The sequence below is a fragment of the Ranitomeya variabilis genome, chromosome 2 (assembly GCF_051348905.1).
Source record: "Ranitomeya variabilis isolate aRanVar5 chromosome 2, aRanVar5.hap1, whole genome shotgun sequence".
Classification (NCBI taxonomy): domain Eukaryota; kingdom Metazoa; phylum Chordata; class Amphibia; order Anura; family Dendrobatidae; genus Ranitomeya; species Ranitomeya variabilis.
In genome coordinates this window covers 431,482,446-431,504,765 of record NC_135233.1, presented here as the reverse complement: position 1 = coordinate 431,504,765, position 22,320 = coordinate 431,482,446, and the positions used below count along the sequence as shown (strand labels likewise).

Below are 22,320 nucleotides of genomic sequence, written 5' to 3'. Positions count from 1 at the left end.
ATTGTACTTTTTGTTAATTTTCTTTATTTAGTTTTATCTTTCCTTGTAAAAATAAAGTTTGAAGTTTTGCAGTTGTCACCGCACCCACTAGATGGCACCATCACTCCAAACGGAAAAAAACAAAACGTCTCATTTTACAACTTACAGTAAAGCAAAGACCAAATGTGGTATTGGGAAAAAGTAAAGGCACAGTTCATTGGATCTAAAGGAAAGCAAAAACATCCTGACCTAGGAAATTACTTCCCTTTGCTTCTTCTTTTCTAGGACAATAGCCTTGTCTAGTAAAGATAATATTGTATACATAAATAATTTACTAGTATTTCATCACTTTTAAAATTGACTGCAGAGTATTAAAAAAAAAAAAAAATCTAAAACATCCCATTCAGATGTACAAAAGAAAATGGACTAAGCAATGTGCACAGGAAATTTCCTAAAGGGCAAAACCCACGTGCTGCAAAGATCTCTGGAGGATAATAGATCCTGTAAGGCCTGGGCACTACTGATCCCAACATGGCCAGCTGTGCTATAGTACAGGAAACCAATCCATGTACTATACGAACAGGCCTGGCTCTGGCATCACCCTCTGATCTGTAAAATATCCATTTTTATACATTACGGTACCCGCTGCAGGATTACATACACAGCTTCGCCAATGAATGCAGATACATCATCAACCCTTTCAAGTCCTTAAGATGATGGGTAGCAGTGTCTTCTTATTTCCCAAATTTTGGCCTCTTGTCTTTATTTCTCTTGAGCTTTTTTTGCACCTTTGCACCACTTTTTCCTGGCTGATCCAATTTACGTTTCTTGTCACTAGAAACAAAAAAAATAAAATAAAAAAAAATAAAAATAAAAATCGGTGACCACCACTAGAGGGAGCCGCCTGCATACAGTATTACTGAGCTCAGTGTATAGCCAGTATGCAGAAAGCAGAGCTCCCCCTAGTGGTGGCTGCTGGAGGATAGACTTATTATTTAACCTTAGGTTTATGGGAGCCATGTAGCTAAAACAAAGCCAATTGATATAAAGAAGAAAAAAAATTAAACTGGGGCAAAACTAATTGTATTACATTTATCAAAAAACAAACAAATCTGGATATAATAATCCCTGAGTGACGCACCTCTTCAAGCTGACTATAGACGCGTTCTGACCGGTTGTCTTCAGGACTTCATTCCACTCATCGTCTTCTCCTCCGATGACATATCTGTGTAATAAGACATTGGTTTCATACATGACCGACGTGAATGGCCTCCTCCAAAGACAGAGACAATATTAGTAGTTACTTACTGGGACAGATCGATCCCTTTCAGCTTCTGCACTTCCTCCTTGTGTTTCTGCTGGAATTCCTTGGCTGCTTCTTCCTAAAGAAAAAGCAAAAACCATGTCCAAGGCCGGATGCTGGGATTTTTTTTTTGGCTTTGCCATAAAACGCTGCAGTCAGTGCATTTTCTACTTTAATATTTGGCAGATTTGTTGCTTTTATGTCACTTTTTCCCCATTTCTGCGCCAGTAATGTACGGTAATAAATAAGCAGATTGCACTCACTCCATTTTTTTTTTATATACGTTGCACATTTTTGACTGAAGAGGAATCTTGCAATCAATTGATTGGGAAAGTAAAAATATGCAAGTGGCGAATAGGAAACCTTTCAAAAACGCCATAAAATCTGCACGTTATCTGGAGCTTTCTAAAGGTTTTTTATGTCTTTTAGTCTTGCATAGACCATTACATGACTGGTTCTGGTGTCCCCCCCCAATAATGCAGGAAACTCACCAAATCCTCATTCAAAGACTTCAGGGTGGGCTCCATCACCACCTCCTTGGTGGTCGCCATCTCATCCTCCACGGCCCTCTCCAAAATACCGCTGAATGACTAGAAAGGAAAAAGAATCCTGTTACCGATCCTCCATTCATGAGACGGATATTTCAACAGTTCGAGAAGAGGGGGAAAGAAACAAAGTTATGACTCCTGGAAGAAGAGGGATGTGGGGGGAATAAAAGTGCAAAAAGTTAACTTTGGCGCCATGATTGAGAATGGGCAAAGATACATCTGCGCCTTGTCGCCGCAGTGTTACCTGGACCACTTTCCGTATGATGCGGTTGAAGAGACCCATGAGCTGACTGCTCGGCAGCTCGATCTCCTTCTCCAGCTGATCCACCGACTTGTGCTGCAGCCCGACGCCGAGGAGCAGGGCCTAAAAATAAGGGCGTAACGGGGCGAGATCAGAAAAGTGCCGCAAAATAGCAATGTAACAGCGGAAGGAGAAGGACATTCTGGTTATTATTTCCAATATACTTTCTGCATCAAAATCTCTGCTCGCCGTCATTCTCTAGAGTCTAACCCCGACCGCTCGTCCCATCACCAAGACGGATTTTTAGTCGCCTGATTAAACTGTTGCTGTTGATTGACAGCAAGCAGTGATCTTATAAAAATCGTTATGCGAGAGGTATATTTATTTGTTTTTTATTTTCTGAAATCGTAGAAACTGCCGCCATGGAGGCGACGGACTTGTTGGCAGCTTTGCGGATGGTAAATAGTCTCCGATGTCGCAGCGACTTACACACTGAGCCGCCGACAGGTTCAGGCCTCCGAATTTTTGTAAAAAGAACATCTTGGAAATGGAGGGAATGAGATCCATGATGAGGTGATAGTCCACCATGTTCTGGGAGTACATCTCCAGGCGCTTCAGGTCATAAGGAGTAAAGGACGACTCCAGCTCCGAGCGGAGGATCACTGCGGGGGGCACAAGGGGAGACAGGAGTCAGCGGAAGCCCCCGATGTGGGAACAATTATAGGGGCAGCGTCGGCCACGATACTTACCGCTCTGACGTTCCTTCTTGACGTTTTTATTCTGGAGGACATTCAGCGCCACGGATGGAGAAAAGTTCCGGAACTGATAGGAAAGGAGAGACAGGAAACGTCTCCTAAAATCTGCAGAGGAGAATAAAGAACTGGGCGTGAATCTCATCTTAGGACCCCGAGGGATCACTTTGGACAGTTCCTACTTAGAAGAAGGGTCTTCCTACTAGGACCCCCAATGATTGGCTGTAATCCATGAGGAAAAAGTGGTAATTTCTCCTACAGCGCCCCCCATAGGGGAATTGAAGCATTACACAGATTCCATTAAAATCAATGACTTTCCTGTGTAATACAGGACAGGTCCTCTGGGATAAGAGGGACGGGGTGGTCCCAGGGTCAGCACCCATCACTGCCCAAGTAAGAGGGAAATCATCCTCACCTTTCCAGAATGCGGTCAGCCACGGCTCCTGCTCGGACTCGTCTTCCTCCTGTAGACTCTTCAGCATAATGCAGGAGTGCTCCCCCGTCAGGTCATTCTGAGGTAGGACAGGAGAAGGAAATCATTGTCTGGAGGTTCTAGATAGCATCTTAGTGACTGATGTTCCCCCCGAGGTTCTCATCACTGGAGGCAGAAAGCCCCCCGCAGCAGCGGTGGGTCTACACGGCTTATATAAATGAGGTGCTTAGAAAACTAAGCCTAGAACATCTGGAACTTGCAGACTTCGCTCGCCCGTCCCCGCCAGACCCTTAGACAATGAAAGGAGCGATGGCACGACCACTACTCCATTCATCAGGGGCACTTCATCGGTTGGGGGTCCCAGTGTCAGTGCCCCCAGCAACCTATCGCCTGTCGTGTGAAGTTAGGAAACCCCTCTAATCACAAGTATAGAAAGTAACGTACCGGTGTCTGTCGCAGGTACACGGGAATGAACCCGGCGCGCTTCCAGAACCTGCGGAGAGACAGACGTTACTCCCCAGCACTGGTGAGAGCATTTCTATAGGTCAATAGTTGGGGGAGGTAGAGGGGGACTCACTTTAAAAGTTTGGGTGTTAACCCATAGGACACCCCCAGATAGTCCAGCTTCTCGGCCGGTCTCTCGCTCAGCCGGAGCAGCAGAGGCGGCAGGTTCTTCCGGGGGATCACCGACTCTTCCAGGAGGCTGACGGCCTGCGATAAGGAGGAGGTTAGCGCCGACCCCGGACAATAGGATGATTAACAGGGAAATGAGCAGGACTCTCACCTCGCTGCTTATCGGGGTAATCTCCTGAGCTTTGCTTTTCACATTTTCTTCCAGTCCTGGAAACTGACCCTCGTAATACATCTGTAGCAGCTTCAGGGCCCGGCTCCCGTAACCCATCTGTGGCCCATACAGGAGACATTAACATTACACCCAGAGGCAGGAGACACTCAGAATAAATCTGGGACACTTCTAGATCATTTATATCATTTATCTTGAGAATTGGTCACATTGTGTAATACAGAGGTGGCCGAGCAGCACAGAGGTGGCCGAGCAGCACAGTTCTCTCTGCAATTCTCAGACCTCCTGTACAGACGAATGAAGCAATCAGCACATGCGCAGCCACTTCTGCATTTCCTGTCAGAGCAATGATTTAGAGATAAATGTGGATATTACCGACCGCTGTACCAAGATCGGCACTCTCGGAATCACACCGCTTTTTACGTGAGGAAAGGAGTCAGTTTATCACAGAGATATTGACTTACGATTCTCAGATAAGAAGCTGTAAGATTGATGGCGCTGTTGTCAGTTCCAAAATGGAGGAGAAAATTCACAAAGAAGCAACTTAAAGGGAACCTGTCACCCCGTTTTTTGAAGATGAGCTAAAAATAGCGTTAAATAGGGGCAGAGCTGGGCGTTACATTAGTGTCTTTGTGTGCCTTTATTACCCACCTAAGCTGCCGAAATACCTTTGTAAAGTCGCCGTTTTCTGCTGTCACTCACGCTGGTCTAGTCCTATCGGCGTGGTGACAGCGCTGTTTCTCCCCCAGAAACCTGCTCATCATTACGTTGGTGGCGTAGTGGTGTGCGCATGTCCAAAGCGAAGATCCACTGCCCAGGAGATTCAAAACAGCGCGGTCTTCGCTATTCGCCGTTTACCGGTGGGCGCGGCCATCTGTCCTGTGGCCGCGCGTGCGCAGATGGAGCGCTCTGCTGCCCGGGGCTTCAGGAAAATGGCCACGGGATGTGGAGATCGCGGCGGCCATTTTCCTGAAGCACCGGGCAGCAGAGCACTCCATCTGCGCACGCGTGGCCACAGGAAAGATGGCCGCGCCCACCGGTAAACGGCGAATAGCGAAGACCGCGCTGTTTTGAATCTCCTGGGCAGTGGATCTTCGCTTTGGACATGCGCACACCACTACGCCACCAACGTAATGATGAGCAGGTTTCTGGGGGAGAAACAGCGCTGTCACCACGCCGATAGGACCAGACCAGCGTGAGTGACAGCAGAAAACGGAGACTTTACAAAGGTATTTCGGCAGCTTAGGTGGGTAATAAAGGCACACAAAGACACTAATGTAACGCCCAGCTCTGCCCCTATTTAACGCTATTTTTAGCTCATCTTCAAAAAACGGGGTGACAGGTTCCCTTTAACGTCACTACTATTCAGCTTCACAGTACCTGTGGCCACCACAAGGGGGAGTCTATTGCATAGTGTTATTAATGGATTCAATGTGCAACTATGCAATTAGCGCCCTCTGGTGGCGATTGTGGGAAGGAAAAATTACCTTTTATAAGATAAAAATACTTGGAGCTGTACATTAAAAAAAAAACAAAAGATATTTGTTAAGAATAACACAATACTAATCATCATATTTGGCGTTTCCTGAACATTTGGCGTTCTGATACATTGGAGAAACCCACCAGCCTGGCATTAGACAGACCCCAGGTTGTGACAGCACAGAGGGAGTTTGTCTCGTCTTAATAGGATCCCAAAAATGTATGTTCTATATAAAAGGTTAAGTGCAAAATAATCTTTATACCCCTTGGTAGTCCGGGTGGACGGCGATTCTTACTACTCTTCCTCCAGATAAACTGCCAAAATCAGGATCTTGATACTGGAAAGGTAAGAAAACAGCTGAATTAGGAGACTTTATCCAGAAGGCGGATTGTAGATTCTAGGGGTTGTCCAGAATGAAGATATCCATTATATATCAGATCGGTGGGAGGCCGAAACCCAACAGATCTGCTGTTTGCAGCTCCAGCAACTCAGAACGCACCGCAGCCCAAATCGGCAGAGCCCCGTACTCAGCGTGCCGCAGCTCCGCACAGCCCCGTACTCAGCCTGCCGCAGCTCCGCACAGCCCCGTACTCAGCCTGCCGCAGCTCCGCACAGCCCCGTACTCAGCCTGCCGCAGCTCCGCACAGCCCCGTACTCCGTGTACTGCAGCTCCGATCACAGTCACTTCAATAGGAGCTGAGCTTCAGTACAGATGACGTCCACTACACAGTGGCGTCCTGGTTGTTTACATATGGCAGCCCCCATAGGACATGGTGGCAGCTGATCACCGGTGGTTACGGGTGTCAGACCACTGACTGATACTGATGACCTATACCACACATAGGGCATGAATAGTGTAAAGTCCAGGACTATCCCTTTAAGGTGAGATTCTAAAGAAAGCGACTTACCTGTTCTGAAACTGTCCAGGGGATGAGGTCTCCGGACGCTTTCTTCCCTCGGGAAAGACTGTTCATGATCGACTGACGAGAAATCTCTCCTTCAAGACAAACCTGAGGCAGCGGAAGATGGAGAGATCGGCTGTTAGCACGATAATATGAGAACATCGAGGCCGAGGATGCGCGATAAAATACTGCGTTGTCCCAAGAATCAAAGGGGGACGGAAAAAACAGTCAGTCTGCGATGCTTAGGAGAGAAGTGGACGGGGTCAGATCTGTGGAATATGAGCAATGGGTGACCGTGGACGTGGGCCCTCCGCCCCCTGGACGTGGCACACTCTACCGTGGATCAAACACATGCAAGCTAAACAATCACCGACACTTTCCCAGCAATCAAGTGATCAGCTTCCCGGTGCGCACAGGCGATAACTTTTTTGCCCGTTTCACACTGTGCACTTTGGTGCCGACGTCACTGCGGCCGCGGGAATTTTCTGCAAGAAATCCTCAATGTGGGAACGTACCTGACTGCTGCAAGGTGTCGGAGCATGATGAGTGCAGTAGTTTTACCAAAAGCTGGGAGTTGTAGTTGCACTAACTGCAGGATCGGTGCAAAGCTCAGAATTAACCCCAACATACCTGGATCACAGCTAAGACCTCGGGTAGAGAATTCTGGGTGGGAGGAACTGGAGGGAGGAGGCAGAAGAGGTGATGAGCTGGGGCGTCCGACAACATCTGCAGGTCATTGGGGGAATTCTGCAGAGGAGAAGAGACCTGAGGTTACCCCTCGATGCCCCCGTGACCAGAGTCAGCTGCTCTCCCCCTGTGGCCCGATGTTCTGTGTATATAACGGACACGTCCTCACCTTGTAATGAGACGCAACGAACAGCGCCATGAGTCTCTGCAGGAACGATTCTGACGCTTTATGGTAGCAGAACAGAGTGTCCCGGTTCACATAATATCTGATGCAAAATTAAGGAAATCACGATAGTGGGTGATAAATAGGTGCAGAGGGCGAGTGTGGCATAGTGCGATAGATACCCGCCCACCCGCATCCCTGTGGCTCCTGTACAGGAAATAATGTCCGTTCTTTGGCCGAGGCCCACGACTGGCAACAGATCAGGTCAAGGAACGGGACATCATGGCCTCCTGCTGGAGCCCCCCACAGAGGCCTGTACTGGAGACCCCCCACAGAAGCCTGTACTTGAGACCCCCCCCCCCCACAGAGGCTTGTACTGGAGACCCCCCCCCCCACAGAGGCCTGTACTGGAGACCCCCCCCCCACCCAAAGAGGCCTGTACTGGAGACCCCCCCCCCCCCCCAAGAGGCCTGTACTGGAGACCCCCCCCCAAGAGGCCTGTACTGGAGAAAAAGAGGCCTGTACTGGAGTGCACAGAGGCCTGTACTGGAGACCCCCCCCCCACAGAGGCCTGTACTGCAGTGAGATTTAGACTTCACTTTCCGTCACCTCTGTAGTTTGGGGGGGGGGGGGGCAGTTGAGTCAGACATCCCCTTTAATTAACGATCCGCACTAGGTGCCACCTGGCCGCTTTCCTGACGCAGCTGCAGATGGCACAGCGGATTTAAGGCAGAAAACAGAAGCAAAAATGTAGAAATCGCGGAAAGGAAGACGAGGGTCGGTCGCCTCCCCAGCGCCACCTAGTGGCCGGTCTGGGCGACTGTCAGCCGGACACGGAAAGGATACAGGTCGCACGTCTCAGGCAGAGGACACCCAGAGATGATCCGGCTGATACTCAGACAGTCCAGACACAACAGGTCGTTAAGCCATTTCTCCACTGCGTCCCCAGGAGCGTAACGGATGGATTCCTGCAGGGAAACTTCATGAAGGGTCCGAGCTGAAAGAAGGAGGGGAAAAAAAAAATGAGACCGATCCCAGAATCGTCAGGTCTCCATGACCGAGGGGACACAAGGACTTTACAGGCATTTCTAGAACATTCTGTGATGATCTATCACCAATCACTTTATGATTGGTGGAGCTGTGACCACTCTGACTCCTACCAATCTGCAGAATTAACCAGTCACAGAGCTGCGTTTCCCTCCACAGCAGCGCTCCTGGTCATCCGGCTGTGGACGGAGCTGCAGCTGGCAGAGCTGTACTTCCCTGCGCAGGGGGCGTCCGACAGTACAAAGCAGCCCCTGAGTCCCCCCCTGTATACCTGCACCCAATATATCGCCAGGACGGGGTTAAGCATAATCATTTACTAGTGTGCCAACATGTCCACAGCCGTCGCTCACATGTCCACAGCCCTGCACGAGGATCACCATCTCTCACATGTCCACAGCCCTGCACGAGGATCACCGTCTCTCACATGTCCACAGCCCTGCACGAGGATCACCGTCACTCACATGTCCACAGCCCTGCACGAGGATCACCGTCACTCACATGTCCACAGCCCTGCACGAGGATCACCGTCACTCACATGTCCACAGCCCTGCACGAGGATCACCGTCGCTCACATGTCCACAGCCCTGCACGAGGATCACCGTCACTCACATGTCCACAGCCCTGCACGAGGATCACCGTCGCTCACATGTCCACAGCCCTGCACGAGGATCACCATCACTCACATGTCCACAGCCCTGCACGAGGATCACCGTCACTCACATGTCCACAGCCCTGCACGAGGATCACCGTCACTCACATGTCCACAGCCCTGCACGAGGATCACCGTCGCTCACATGTCCACAGCCCTGCACGAGGATCACCGTCGCTCACATGTCCACAGCCCTGCACGAGGATCACCGTCGCTCACATGTCCACAGCCTTGTACGAGGATCACTATCGCTCACATGTCCACAGCCCTGCACGTGGATCACAGTCACTCACATCTCCACAGCCCTGCACGAGGATCACCGTCACTCACATCTCCACAGCCTTGTACGTGGATCACCGTCGCTCACATATCCACAGCCCTGCACGTGGATCGCCGTCACTCACATCTCCACAGCCCTGCACATGGATCGCCATCACTCACATGTCTACAGCCCTGCACGTGGATCGCCGTCACTCACGTTACCCTATTAGTATGTTTTTTTGGGGACTGATGAGTACCCGGAGGAATCCACCGAACACACGAAGGACACATGAACTGCATGCTTCACCGCCTCACAGTATGTACGTGTTACCCATGTACCACACTTTATTAGTGTTAAGTCTATCTGAAGAAGACGAGCTGCAGTGTAAAGCATAGAGAATGACACATCAACCTCTTCAGATACAGAAGAGACATTTTAGATCATCCCCACTAGCAACTGACAATGAAGCGAAGTCCTAATGGAGCCGCCACTGGAGGAAATGGATGCGTGACCCGTACCTGACGCTAGCCGCTGGGTGCTCGTGGACTTGTTCTCCGCCGTTATGGAGACCTGACTTTCTGTACTTTGCTGTCGGAGCTGCTGGATCAATTTGAGGGACAGAGAGCGGCCGGTTCCCTCATACCTGGTACAAAGAAAGATTTTAGAGCCATTAATGGGTTAATTCAGTGCCACTCTCTTCCATCAGGAGGCGAGCGGCCATGATGGCGACATGTCTGCAGATATCTGGCAATCTGATGAATAGGAATGGTGCGCGACACCCGAGCAACAAGCACGCAAGTTTCCCTACAAGTCACATCATCGGCGCCTCTCAATGCAGAACCGCGCGGCACTGAACAGACTCTCCAAAAAGATCGGTGTCCTGATGGAAACTTATCACAATGGTCTGCTCACCCGTTGATGGTGGATGCCATAAACACCAGATAGGGCCCCATCAAACTCTTGACAAGAGGCAAAGGAATGGCAGCGGCTTCATCAATTACCACCAGCTCCGCCTGCCCCAACTTCACGGCATCAGCCGGGTGGATGTACTGCAAGGAAAAGTCGAAAAGTCAAAAAATAAAATGCGGGAAGTCACTTCATCCAGCAAAGTTGCCATCACGGCAGACACACGTCGCCAGCCCGGTGGACACGTCACCTGTATGGTCTGTCTGTGCTCCTTGAAGACGTTCACACGAACTACGGCCTTCTCAAACTCCGGGTTCAGTGACTGGATGATCTCGTAGTCCAGATGCTCCTGGAAGAAGGTAGGGGTCATGGTTAGGATGCTACGAAGGTCTTGTTACTTTTATTGTGAAAAGTGCAAAACTTCGGTGCTTTACAGTAAAGCACAAAGATGCTGGAGGCCACTGGACGAGCCCGACTGAAAGGCTACACAGCAACACATGAAGGTCGCTATGTTGTTTTGAGACCATCTGAGCTCCCAGGGACTATTTTAGGGCATGTTGTGACCCGTGACCGTGCCCCCTCAAAAACTGCGATGCCATTTTGCTCCCATAGATTTCATTGCAAGTAACTGAACAGCTGACAATTTTGATGAGATTTTCTTTAGTGTGACCCGTTTCGCCCCATACTACGGTTACTGATAACATATTGCCAGGAAATGCCTAGTGCATCCTCACCCATCCCCTATAGACTGAGCCCTCGCGGGCAGGGTCCTCTCTCCTTCTGTACTTGTGTGTGCATTGTATTGCTCATGTTTATTGTACTTGTCCATGTACGCCCCTTTTTTCACATGTAAAGCGCCATGGAATAAATGGCACTATAAAAATGAATAATAATAATTAATGCCTAATCCAAGGAGTTCCAGCACCAGGAATGACAGGGTCACAGCCACAGAGAGATGGATTATGGCTTCCTTGCTGTAGCTGCTTGGTTGGTAGCCGTGCTATATAGGGGACGGACCAAACCAGAAGAGCTGTATTCCCTGAATATTCTGCATCTTCAGGTCCCAGAGCGCAGTCCCAACTGATTTATGGCAATACACCACTGATGATAAAGTTGCAATCACAGTCATTTCTTGACCGGACCCCGGGGGGCTCTCACCTGGTACTGCAGCGAGTCAAACCCTTTAAATATGAACTCAAACAGAGTGTGCAGGTTGTCGGGACTCGGAGACGTCACAAAGATGTTAGAATATCTGAAAGTAGAGGAAGAAATTCACGTGCAAGGAGCAAACTACGACAATGGAAATAGAGAGCGACGGCTGCACCGTACGACGTACCCAAATGCCACAGCGCCGGCTATCGACAGACCGAGTGCAGCGGATTTTCCTCGACCTCGAGCTGCGGTCAGGGCGACTGTACTGCGGAGCGTCTTCTCAGATATGGCCTCTATGAACTTCAGGACGGCTTTGGCCTATTCAAACAGGACGAGGAAAACATGTCAGGCTCTGAATCTGGTGGACCCCCTGCTGCGTATACCCCGGATGTGTCCATAAAGGGTCATGCACCCGGCGGAGGAGAACAGTGTCCCCTCGGCATTCATCGGCCCCATATCTGCTGCGCTGACAGATGCTTTTTTTGCTACAGAGAATGACATCATAGACATTTTTATACAGAAGCATCCAGCAAAAAAAAACATACAAACAGGTGAATCTATGGGGGACGTAACCATAAAAAACAAACAAAAAAAAAACTTCTGATGCATCAGAGTAATGACAGAAGTTTTGATTATTGGGGTCCAGGAGCCGGCCGCCCCAACGATCACTGATACGAAGGAGCAGAAGACCTCCGAGACTTCCATTTTGGAGGAGAGCAGCCCTCGGCTCAGCTTTTCTACTGCATGGGAGATGTCGGCACACAGAGCCCCCACTAATCAGAACCAAGTAAAAAAAACTTCTGTATAATCGGCACCAGTACGACTGTCCCACTTTACCTGATCCAGCGTTTTGCAGTTCTCCACCAGGACCCCCACGGGCTGCGTGTCCTGCAGGCTCAGCTTCACCTCCTGCAGCTCCTGCTCCTCCGGGGTCAGCGGCTCGTCCTGCAAAGAATGAAGATGGCGATGAGGTGACGGGTGAGCGCTGCGGGGGGTGCAGAGGCGGATGGCCGGATACCTGGCTCTTCGGCGGCAGCGGCTTGATGCTGGCTATGTGGCTGGAGATGGGCAGAATATTCAGCTGGTCATCGATCACCATGCAGTTCTTACAGGAGGCCAGAGACAGGATGAACCTGGGAGAACGGCAGCACATGGCATTATAACGGGGCAATGACGGATCCCGCTCACTGAAGCAAGCAGAGGTCTGGACAGGTTAAGACACAATGCAGAACGGCACCTTTCATTGAAGCGACCGACCACATCCTGATGAGCTTCTGTCCTGAACCGAGAATGAACATCCTGTAAAAAGGAAAGAACATTCAGTATTTACCTATTCTGAGAATGTGCAGGACATGCACAGTGCCACACTTGTCAGCTGGTTGTAGGTGGTACTGCAAATCTGCTTTATGCGCTTCAATATAGGCGAGCCTCAATAACAAACAACAATGATCCATAATGACAGCCATAAATTACTCATCCATATATACAACATACTTCTATGAGAAGAACAAGTACAGATGGAGGAGGCTTTATATCCAACAAGAACAACCACGAAGAGCAGAGCCGATGCATCTCTACAAAGGCCGAGAGACTCGCTGACATAACCATTAACTTTGGCCGTTTCTATGAACTGAGCGATAAGAGATGTCAAGAGGCTTTAGACACCGGACATGCAATATATAAGTTATATGCAGTTTACAGCCTCTTGTGGGAGCATCTCTCCCAGTAATACAGGCTGGATGTGAGGTCTGTGTGTCTCTCCCAGTAATACAGGCTGGATGTGAGCTCTGTATATCTCGCCCAGTAATACAGGCTGGATGTGAGGTCTGTGTGTCTCTCCCAGTAATATAGGCTGGATGTGAGGTCTGTGTGTCTCTCCCAATAATATAGGCTGGATGTGAGCTCTGTGTGTCTCTCCTAGTAATATAGGCTGGATGTGAGCTCTGTGTGTCTCTCCCAGTAATATAGGCTGGATGTGAGCTGTGTGTCTCTCCCAATAATACAGGCTGGATGTGAGCTCGGTGTCTCTCCCAGTAATAGAGGCTGGATGTGAGGTCTGTGTCTCTCCCAGTAATATAGGCTGGATGTGACATTCGTGTCTCTCCCAGTAATATAGGCTGGATGTGAGCTCTGTGTGTCTCTCCCAGTAATATGGGCTGGATGTGAGCTCTGTGTGTCTCTCCCAGTAATATAGGCTGGATGTGAGGTCTGCATGTCTCTCCCAGTAATACAGGCTGGATGTGAGGTCTGTGTCTCTCTCCAGGTAATAAAGGATGGATGTGAGGTCTGTGTGTCTCTCCCAGTAATATAGGCTGGATGTGAGGTCTGTGTGTCTCTCCCAGTAATATAGGCTGGATGTGAGCTCTGTATGTCTCTCCCAGTAATACAGGCTGGATGTGAGGTCTGTGTGTCTCTCCCAGTAATATAGGCTGGATGTGAGGTCTGAGTGTCTCTCAGTAATACAGTCTGGGTATGAGGTCTGTGTTGTTCTCTGTGATATAGGCTGGATGTGAGCAGTGTGTATCCAGGGTGCTAGGTTTTCATTCTCACCCTGGGCTTGTACATGAGAACCAGTGGTCAGAGCTGTGACAGATCTGTGTTACATTTGGAGACCATCTTGCTTCATTTAGTATTTTGGAAGCAAATGAATTAGTGATCAATAAAAAAAAGAAAAAAAAAAATTCATACAAAGCTGTACATTGCTTGTAAATTAGTCTTAGGCCTCTTTCACACTTCCGTCGGTACGGGGCCGTCACAATGTGTCGGGCCGACGTACTGACGGACGTTGTGAATTTACTGCATGACGTGGGCAGCGGATGCAGTTTTTCGACGCATCCGCTGCTCATTCTGCAGTCTGGGGAGGAGGGGGCGGAGTTTCGGCCGCAAAAATGACAGACTCGACGTACAAAAAAAAGTTTCATTGAACGTTTTTTTTGTGACGACAGTCCACCAAAAACACGACGCATCCGTCGCACGTGACGTGTGGCAATCCGTCACTAATACAAGTCTATGGGCAAAAAACACATCCTGCGAGCACATTTGCAGGATCCGTTTTTTGCCCAAAACGACGGATTACAAAAAACGGAAGTGTGAAAGAGGCCTAAGTAGCATGCAGAAATAGAAAAGGCGTCAATAGGCCCCGTCCTTTCCTACATCATCTGCTGGATGCTCTACGTACCATCGTCATGGTGTACAACTGCTTGAGGGACGTCATGGTACGAAGCAGAAGAATCACAATTCCACCTCCTTCCACAGTTTCGATGGTACGAGCCAGCAGGTTGGGAGTCAGAGCCTCAAAATCCTAGCAAGGAGGTAAGAGACCATTGGATCAGTCTAGACAGAGGCACGAGGCCAGGAGTACAGTGGTGGTGGCGGAGCGCCCCTCACCTGCAGGACGCACATGCCGTACGTGTTCCCCAGGATTTTATGGGTCTCATTGTAGTAGCAATAACGGATGTTGGTGGCAGCAATAAAAAGCTCAAAGGGATCGTCCTCCCTAATGTTCAGCGAGCCACTCTGGATCTTTTTCTGCAGCTTTCTCATTTTCTTCTTGCGGTTACTACAAGGCAAGACAACGGTAAGACCCTGACTCCCCACCCCGGTGGGCCGAGATCGCAACAGACCGCGTCCTACCTGCTGAAGCCCAACTCTTTCTTGTAGCACCAGAGGACGGAGGGGCGAGCCTTCACTGCTGACTTGGAGAGCATGTGATGGAGGATGACCACCTGCAAATATTAATATTCACGATGCAAAGATATTGAGAGAAAATAATGGAAGCCTGTAACTGGGGTGGGGGCCGACTACAGGGTGCAATAAATGCCCCCCGTACTTCCAAAAATTTGATAGAGAAGGGGAAAAATAAATCTGTAAATTTCTAGTTATAAATTCTGTTGCCTTACCCCCGAAAAAGCCTCCAGAGTCCCGGCTGCTAATGTCTCCCTGCTGAGTCCTGCTGTCCGCTGCCTGGCACGTGTAGTCCATCTCTATCAGCAGAGTGACCGAGATGGACCACAGGAAGTAGAGGGAGGGTGCGGTGGGTCTTGGTCAACCCCAGGAAATGAAGGGGAATAAGGGTGCAGTTAGCGGGTGGGGGGTTGACAAGGGTCTCGTTCGCCCCGCAGGAAGCAGGGGACATGAGTCTCGGTCACACCACAGGAGGCAGGGGACATAAGTCTCGGTCACCCCGCAGGAAGGGGAGGGGACGCAGGTGCCGATCGCCCCGCGGAGGGAGAACGCAGATCTTGGTCGCGCCACGGAAGGGGAAGGTGCGGATCTGGGTCACCCGGCAGGAAGAGGAGGGGGTGGGTGTAGATCTTAGGAAGTGCGAAACGTGGACTTCCTGGTGGAAGGGGAAGTGAGGGGGGCGGATCTTAATCATTCTGCTGAGAATGGAGCAGCGGCGCTGGGCAAGGAGTGTTTTTTTTTTTTTTTTACTATATGCAGTCCCCTTGTGTAGCCCCAGCAAGGTTCTTACAGAGAAAATGTGACTGATAATGAAGTAGACGGTTAATATTCCAGCAAACCCTAGAGAGCGCCCCCTGGTGTTAGCACTCATATCCGGTTATTTTTCACGTGCTTCGCCAATTCTTTGGAATGCACTACCCAGGTTAATAAGATTAATTCCCAATCCCCAGTTTTAACCCCTTAGTGACCGCCAATACGTCTTCTAACTGACCTGTGATATAAGAGAATAGCATCCCCATACAGGTCACAATCCAGCAGCTGTCGGCTGTACACTATAGCTGACAACTTGCTGCATCAGCCACGATCAATGTTTGCCCTGTCAAAATCTGTTTAACCCCTAAGATGCTGCTGCCAATGGTGACTACATCATATAAATGGTTAACAGAGTGTGGGGGCTTCCTCTTTATCCCAGTCGGTGCCCTCAGATCATGTGTGTCAGACCCTCAGACTCTCGCCTACCATCAAAACCTTCAAAAAGAACCTGAAGACCCACCTCTTCCGACAAGCCTACAACCTGCAATAACCACCGATCAACCAACCGCTGCACGACCAGCTCTATCCTCACCTACTGTATTCTCACCCATCCCTTGTAGATTGTGAGCCCTCGCGGGCAGGGTCCTCTCTCCTCCTGTACCAGTTATGACTTGTATTGTTTAAGATTATTGTACTTGTTTTTATTATGTATACCCCTCCTCACATGTAAAGCGCCATGGAATAAATGGCGCTATAACAATAAATAATAATAATAATAATAATAATAATGATTGTGTGGTCCTGATGTTTTCCATGGCAGTTCATGACCAAATAGCGCCCTTAGAGTCTGACGGCTATAGTAATCTGTTCAGAAGTTAGAGGCATTTAGGTGGTAAAAATACACATTTTCATTTCTGTCATGCCACTTTGCATTAATTCCTGAAAGTCACCTGAAGGGTTAATTAAACTACCTGACTGCAGTTTTCAATATGTCAGGGGGTGCTGTTTTTAAAATGGTATCACGTTTGGGGGTTTCCCAATATATGGGACCCTTAAAGGCACTTCAAACATGGATACGTCCCTAAAAAAAGTTAGGTTAATGCGTTGAGGCGGTAGGCCAGTCTGAACAAATGTGTTTTTAGGGCACGCTTAACCCCTTAGTGACGGAGCCAAATTTTTTAAATCTGACCTATGTCACTTTATGTGGTAATAACTCTGGAACGCTTCTACAAATTCCAGAGATTTTGAGATTGTTTTTTCATGACACATTATTGTTTATGATAATGGTAAATTTAAGTCAATATGTTTGTGTTTATTTATAAAAAAAAAAAAAAATTTTGAGAAAAATGTAAAAAAATTAGCAATTTTCTAAATTTGAATGATTATCCCTTTAATCCAGATAGTAATACCACAGCAAAACATTAGTAAATAACATTTCCCTCTTGTCGGCTTTACATCAGCACCGTTTGTAAAATGTTATTTTATTTTGTTAATATTTTAGGAGGTTTAAAAATGTAGCAGTAATTTTCAATTTTTTCAAGGAAATTTACAAAATGTCTTATCCCTGTGTGGCCCATTCAAAAAAAACCTTAATCAGGTTCCTCTCATCATGTTCTCATACACTTTATGCAGTTAATAGCACTCTGTGTCTGTACTGCTACATACTTAGGCAGTTAACTGGTTCATGCAGCTTTACATGAACACCCGAGCCTTAAGGTACCGTCACACTAAGCGACGCTGCAGCGATATAGACAACGATGCCGATCGCTGCAGCGTCGCTGTGTGGTCGCTGGACAGCTGTCACACAGACAGCTCTCCAGCGACCAACGATGCCGAAGTCCCCGGGTAACCAGGGTAAACATCGGGTTGCTAAGCGCAGGGCCGCGCTTAGTAACCCGATGTTTACCCTGGTTACCAGTGTAAATGTAATAAAAAACCAAACACTACATACTTACATTGCCGTGTCTGTCGCGTCCCTCGACTTCAGCTTCCCTGCACTGTGTAAGCGCCAGCCCTAAAGCACAGCGGTGACGTCACCGCTGTGCTTTGCTTTCCGGCCGGCACTGACACAGTCAGTGAAGGAAGCTTTGAGCAGCAGCGCGGACGCCGGGGGACGTGACAGACATCAGAGGGTGAGTATGTAGTGGTTTTTTTTTTACTTTTACAATGGTAACCAAGGTAAATATCAGGTTACTAAGCGCGGCCCTGCGCTTAGTAACCCGATATTTACCCTGGTTACCATTGTAAAACATTGCTGGCATCGTTGCTTTTGGTGTCAAACACGACGATACACGCCGATCTGACGACCAAATAAAGTTCTGGACTTTCAGCAACGACCAGCGATATCACAGCGGGATCCTGATCGCTGCTGCGTGTCAAACACAACGATATCGCTATCCAGGATGCTGCAACGTCACGGATCGCTATCGTTGCAAAGTCGTTTAGTGTGAAGGTACCTTTACACTATGGCTGGTCCAAATAACTAAAGCAATTGTTACCATCCACCTCTCGTGTCTCCCCTTTTCCTCATAGTTTGTAAGCTTGCGAGCAGGGCCCTCATTCCTCCTGGTATCTGTTTTGAACTGTGATTTCTGTTATGCTGTAATGTCTATTGTCTGTACAAGTCCCCTCTATAAGTTGTAAAGCGCTGCGGAATATGTTGGCGCTATATAAATAAAATTATTATTATTTATTTCTGGTCTCTTGTAGCATCACCTGATCTTTTCCTTGATCTCCCACAATAACAAAGAAACTTCTGTGCTTCTCCGCCACGCCATTCTCTATCTGCACCCGGATCCGGTTATCGATCTTCTTCCGCTGCATCTTGGTGAAAAAAACTGCGAGGAGCAAAGTCTGAAAGTTATTATCCCAATGGATAGAAAGAATTGTGCAAGAATAAATCCCAACGGAGCCATGGGGCACAAGCCAAAGCTGCCGCGGAACCACGGGGCACAAGCCAAAGCTGCCGCGGAACCACGGGGCACAAGCCAAAGCTGCCGCGGAACCACGGGGCGCGAGCCAAAGCTACCGCGGAACCACGGGGCGCGAGCCAAAGCTACCGCGGAACCACGGGGCGCGAGCCAAAGCTGCCGCGGAACCTCACTACATAATCTGATGCAGTATGATGAGGATGTAAGACCTTCACTGATATTTTTCATCATACTCCGTAAAGAGGTTCTGCAGCAGGAGCGTCTATAGTTTCGAGTCAAAGCTGCCGCGGAACCACGGGGCGTGAGCCAAAGCTGCCGCGGAACCACGGGGCGCGAGCCAAAGCTGCCGCGGAACCACGGGGCGCGAGCCAAAGCTGCCGCGGAACCTCACTACATAATCTGATGCAGTATGATGAGGGTGTAAGACCTTCACTGATATTTTTCATCATACTCCGTAAAGAGGTTCTGCAGCAGGAGCGTGTATAGTTTCCTGGGTACATTCGGATGTAAGGAGCGGCAGGGCACGTGGCGAAGGCTCCTCCGTGATGAAGGATCGGGGGTCTCCGATTTAGTCCCTCAGCATCTGCCCCCCACAATCTATCATTACCTTCATGGTCTCCGTGTGACTGCGGTGTATAAACGTCCTGTTCACACATCGCAGTTCAGAGTCTGGACTTACAGTCTAAGATGCTAAAATCTCTATTTAAAAAGAGGTTCTGCAGCAGCTGGAGCACACAGAACAAGACGCGCCCGGCTCTGTAACTGACATGCATCGTTATCTCTTATATAAAAAAAAAAAGGTTCAGCAGCAATTGAGGCAACATACGGCATAACACAACCCAGCTGCTGCAGAACCTCTTTAATTAGAAGTTTCAGGTAACTCAAAGAAGTAAAGCTTTCAATTATTATTATTATTTATTTATATATATAGCACCATTGATTCCAGGTGCTGTACAATTCCTTCTCTTGTAGCTGCAGTTGGAGTGTAACTCCCATTATTGCCCCATTCTGGTAATATACCATGATGAATGAGCCCGGACAATCCTTCACACAAGTCCCCTCCTCTCACACGTTGTTGGCGGAGACCCCACAACCAGTGCAGCGTCCCCCAGAGAAGCCCCTGGTGTGGCCGCAGACACGTGGAGAGTCTCAGCACTTACCTTGTAATCAGGCAGCCGGGGCCACTCACATGGCGCAGACGGGTAGTGAGGAAGGACCCCGGGCTGCCCGCGGCGCCTGATTAAGGGGCCTTCGCCGCACAGTCGCGCACATGACGTCAGTGTCCGCCGGACAGCCGCCATCTTGGTGCAGGCAGCTACTTCCCATCCCCATATTGTTGTTATTTTGCTATTTCCATGTGTGAGGCTGCAGTCACGTCTTAATTTTGGACACAAAGGATTAATGTTACCATGAAACACCACTGATTTATTACTCTGGGTATTAACTATAAGAAGTTAGATGATTTTCCTCCCTATGATGACACCAGGTTCTTATTTGCCCTATATATCAGTGCATTATAATGGGGTCGCCGTGAGAATGCTGCCATATTTAACGAGCAGAGACAACGTTCACTAATTAACGAGAATTTTTGGTCATATCTATGACGATATACTGTGTGCTTTACTCTCCATTTTCAAGATCTCCGCTTGCTGTCAGTGAACGTCTTCTGTTTCTTATGTTCGGTGGGTGAAAACCCATCCACATCTTGTCGTTGCACAGTGTATGGAAGCCCCCTGGGTAATGACCAGTGTGACGGTCACACATGGCGGTGTCGTGGCCATTTTTCCATTATGCAACCATCGCCGTCACTTCGGCTTAGGTATCCGAGAGCCCAAGGACATGGGAGGTGTCGGCTGCGGTCCTGGGGACGTTCCTGGCTCCGGATAGTACAGGATGTCGGGGTCTACGGCAGCTCCGGTCACAGGGAGCAGTATAGACGCCTCTGAGCCCCCCTGAGTCTCTGTGGGTAAGACGCACTTTGCAAGATCCTCAATGGATGCAGCAATTTAGAGGATTGTTTTCTCAGCTATCTCCAGACTTGGGTACAACTTGTTCATTCGACCTCTGGGACCCCCAGATCGCGGCTCCACATCCCCACCTGTATGGAGTGGTCGGCCTCTGCTCCGTTCATTGACTACAGGATTGCTGAGCACAGCTCTTCCAGCAGTCCCATGGACCATGAAAGGTCACAGGCCGTGCGTGCACCTCCGCTCCGTTCAGGACCGGCTGCAGTGCCCCGATCTCATGATCCATGGATGTCCCAGCCGTCACATAAACAAGCGATTCCCTTTCCTGCGGATAAGTGATTTAGGTTTATTGGCAAAAAAATAATCAAGTTAAAGGGACTCTGTCGCCTGAATTTGGAGGGAACAATTTTCAGCCATAGAGGTGGGGTTTTTGGCTGTTTGATTCACCCTTTCCTTACCCGCTGGCTGCATGCTGGCTGCAATATGGGATTGAAGTTCATTCTCTATCCTCCATAGTACACTCCTGCGTAAGGCAAGATTGCCTTGTGCAGGCATGTACTACGGAGGACAGAGAATGAACTTTAATCCAATATTGCAGCCAGCATGCAGCCAGCGGGTAAGGAAAGGGTGAATCAAACACCCGAAAACCCCGCCCCTATGGCTGAAAATTGTTCCCTCCAAATTCAGGTGACAGAGTCCCTTTAAGGCCTCACTAAGACGTCAGTGAAATTTCTGGTACACAATAAAAACAGCGTTTTTCACCAGTTTGGTCGGTGCATCTTATTTTTATGTACGGTAAATTGTGTAATATCAAATATGAAAAGTCGAACTCACAAGGATGCAACTAAGCAGCAGTCAGTGAGCTGTCCCATTTTTTTTTTTCATGGACATAGAGTTGCATTGGGGAGTTTCTCCAGCTGAAAATCGGACATATCGACGTGTTCTGGTGCAGGGCGCGAATACAATTAGTACGTGAAAGTCTCGCGTCTGAATGAGGCCTTACGATGAGACAAATGTGACCAGATTAGCCACGATAAGATGTGTAAATTAATTGCAGATATTTGGTGCAGACTCGTCAGCAAAGACGAGTGACACGGGCCCACATTCACCTGCAGGTTATCAGCTCCACGGCATCAATATTTATTAGGCCGGCGTCACACTGGCGAGTTTTACGGACGTATGAGTGCAGAAAATACACCCGTAAAATACGCATAACACATGATTCTCTATGGCCCAGCTCCTATCAGCCGTATTTTACCGATCCGTATTATACGTTCTTCTACGGGCATACAAAATCGCAGCATGCTGCGTTTGTCACCGTAATGCGCAAAAAAAAAATCACCAATGAAAGTCTATGGGGCGAGAAAAATACGGATTACACACCGACCAGCAGTGTGACTTGCGAGAAATACGCACCGGTGTTAGAGAAAAGCCGGTAATTCAAATGCCGGCTTTTCATTTCTCCTTCACAAACCCGACATGATATGAGACATGGTTTACATACAGTAAGCCATCTCATATCCCTTTTTTTTTGCATATTCCACACTACTGTTAGTAGTGTGTATGTGCAAAATTTGGGCGCTATAGCTTGTAAAATAAAGGGTTAAATCGCGGAAAAAATTGGCGTGAGCTCCCGCGGAATTTTCTCCGCCAGAGTGGTAAAGCCAGTGACTGAGGGCA

General features: G+C 48.7%; 1 protein-coding gene across 4 annotated transcripts; it reads right to left on the bottom strand.

Annotated features, from left to right (window-relative positions):
• Positions 1-7: 7 nt before the first annotated feature.
• On the bottom strand, positions 8-19,952 carry NAT10 (N-acetyltransferase 10). 4 transcript variants are annotated; one of them, XM_077286991.1, is made up of 29 exons: positions 19,834-19,952; positions 18,459-18,580; positions 14,940-15,031; positions 14,694-14,865; positions 14,485-14,607; positions 12,544-12,605; positions 12,325-12,439; positions 12,144-12,251; positions 11,491-11,624; positions 11,313-11,406; positions 10,405-10,503; positions 10,161-10,297; positions 9,767-9,891; positions 8,137-8,287; positions 7,297-7,393; positions 7,071-7,187; positions 6,447-6,548; positions 5,801-5,875; positions 4,041-4,157; positions 3,834-3,967; positions 3,701-3,749; positions 3,239-3,335; positions 2,821-2,931; positions 2,561-2,733; positions 2,075-2,194; positions 1,774-1,872; positions 1,288-1,361; positions 1,121-1,204; positions 8-813 (listed from the first exon to the last, which is right to left on the bottom strand). In XM_077286991.1, the coding sequence occupies exons 2-29, from the start codon at positions 18,564-18,566 to the stop codon at positions 714-716; spliced, it is 3,069 nt and encodes a 1,022-aa protein (XP_077143106.1). In that variant the 5' UTR covers positions 18,567-18,580; positions 19,834-19,952; the 3' UTR covers positions 8-713. The 4 variants fall into 4 exon arrangements, with proteins under 4 accessions (XP_077143106.1, XP_077143107.1, XP_077143109.1 ...); XM_077286992.1 differs by lacking the exon at positions 19,834-19,952 and adding an exon at positions 19,694-19,819; XM_077286994.1 differs by lacking the exon at positions 19,834-19,952 and adding an exon at positions 19,743-19,763.
• Between the last annotated feature and the right edge of the window lie 2,368 nt (positions 19,953-22,320).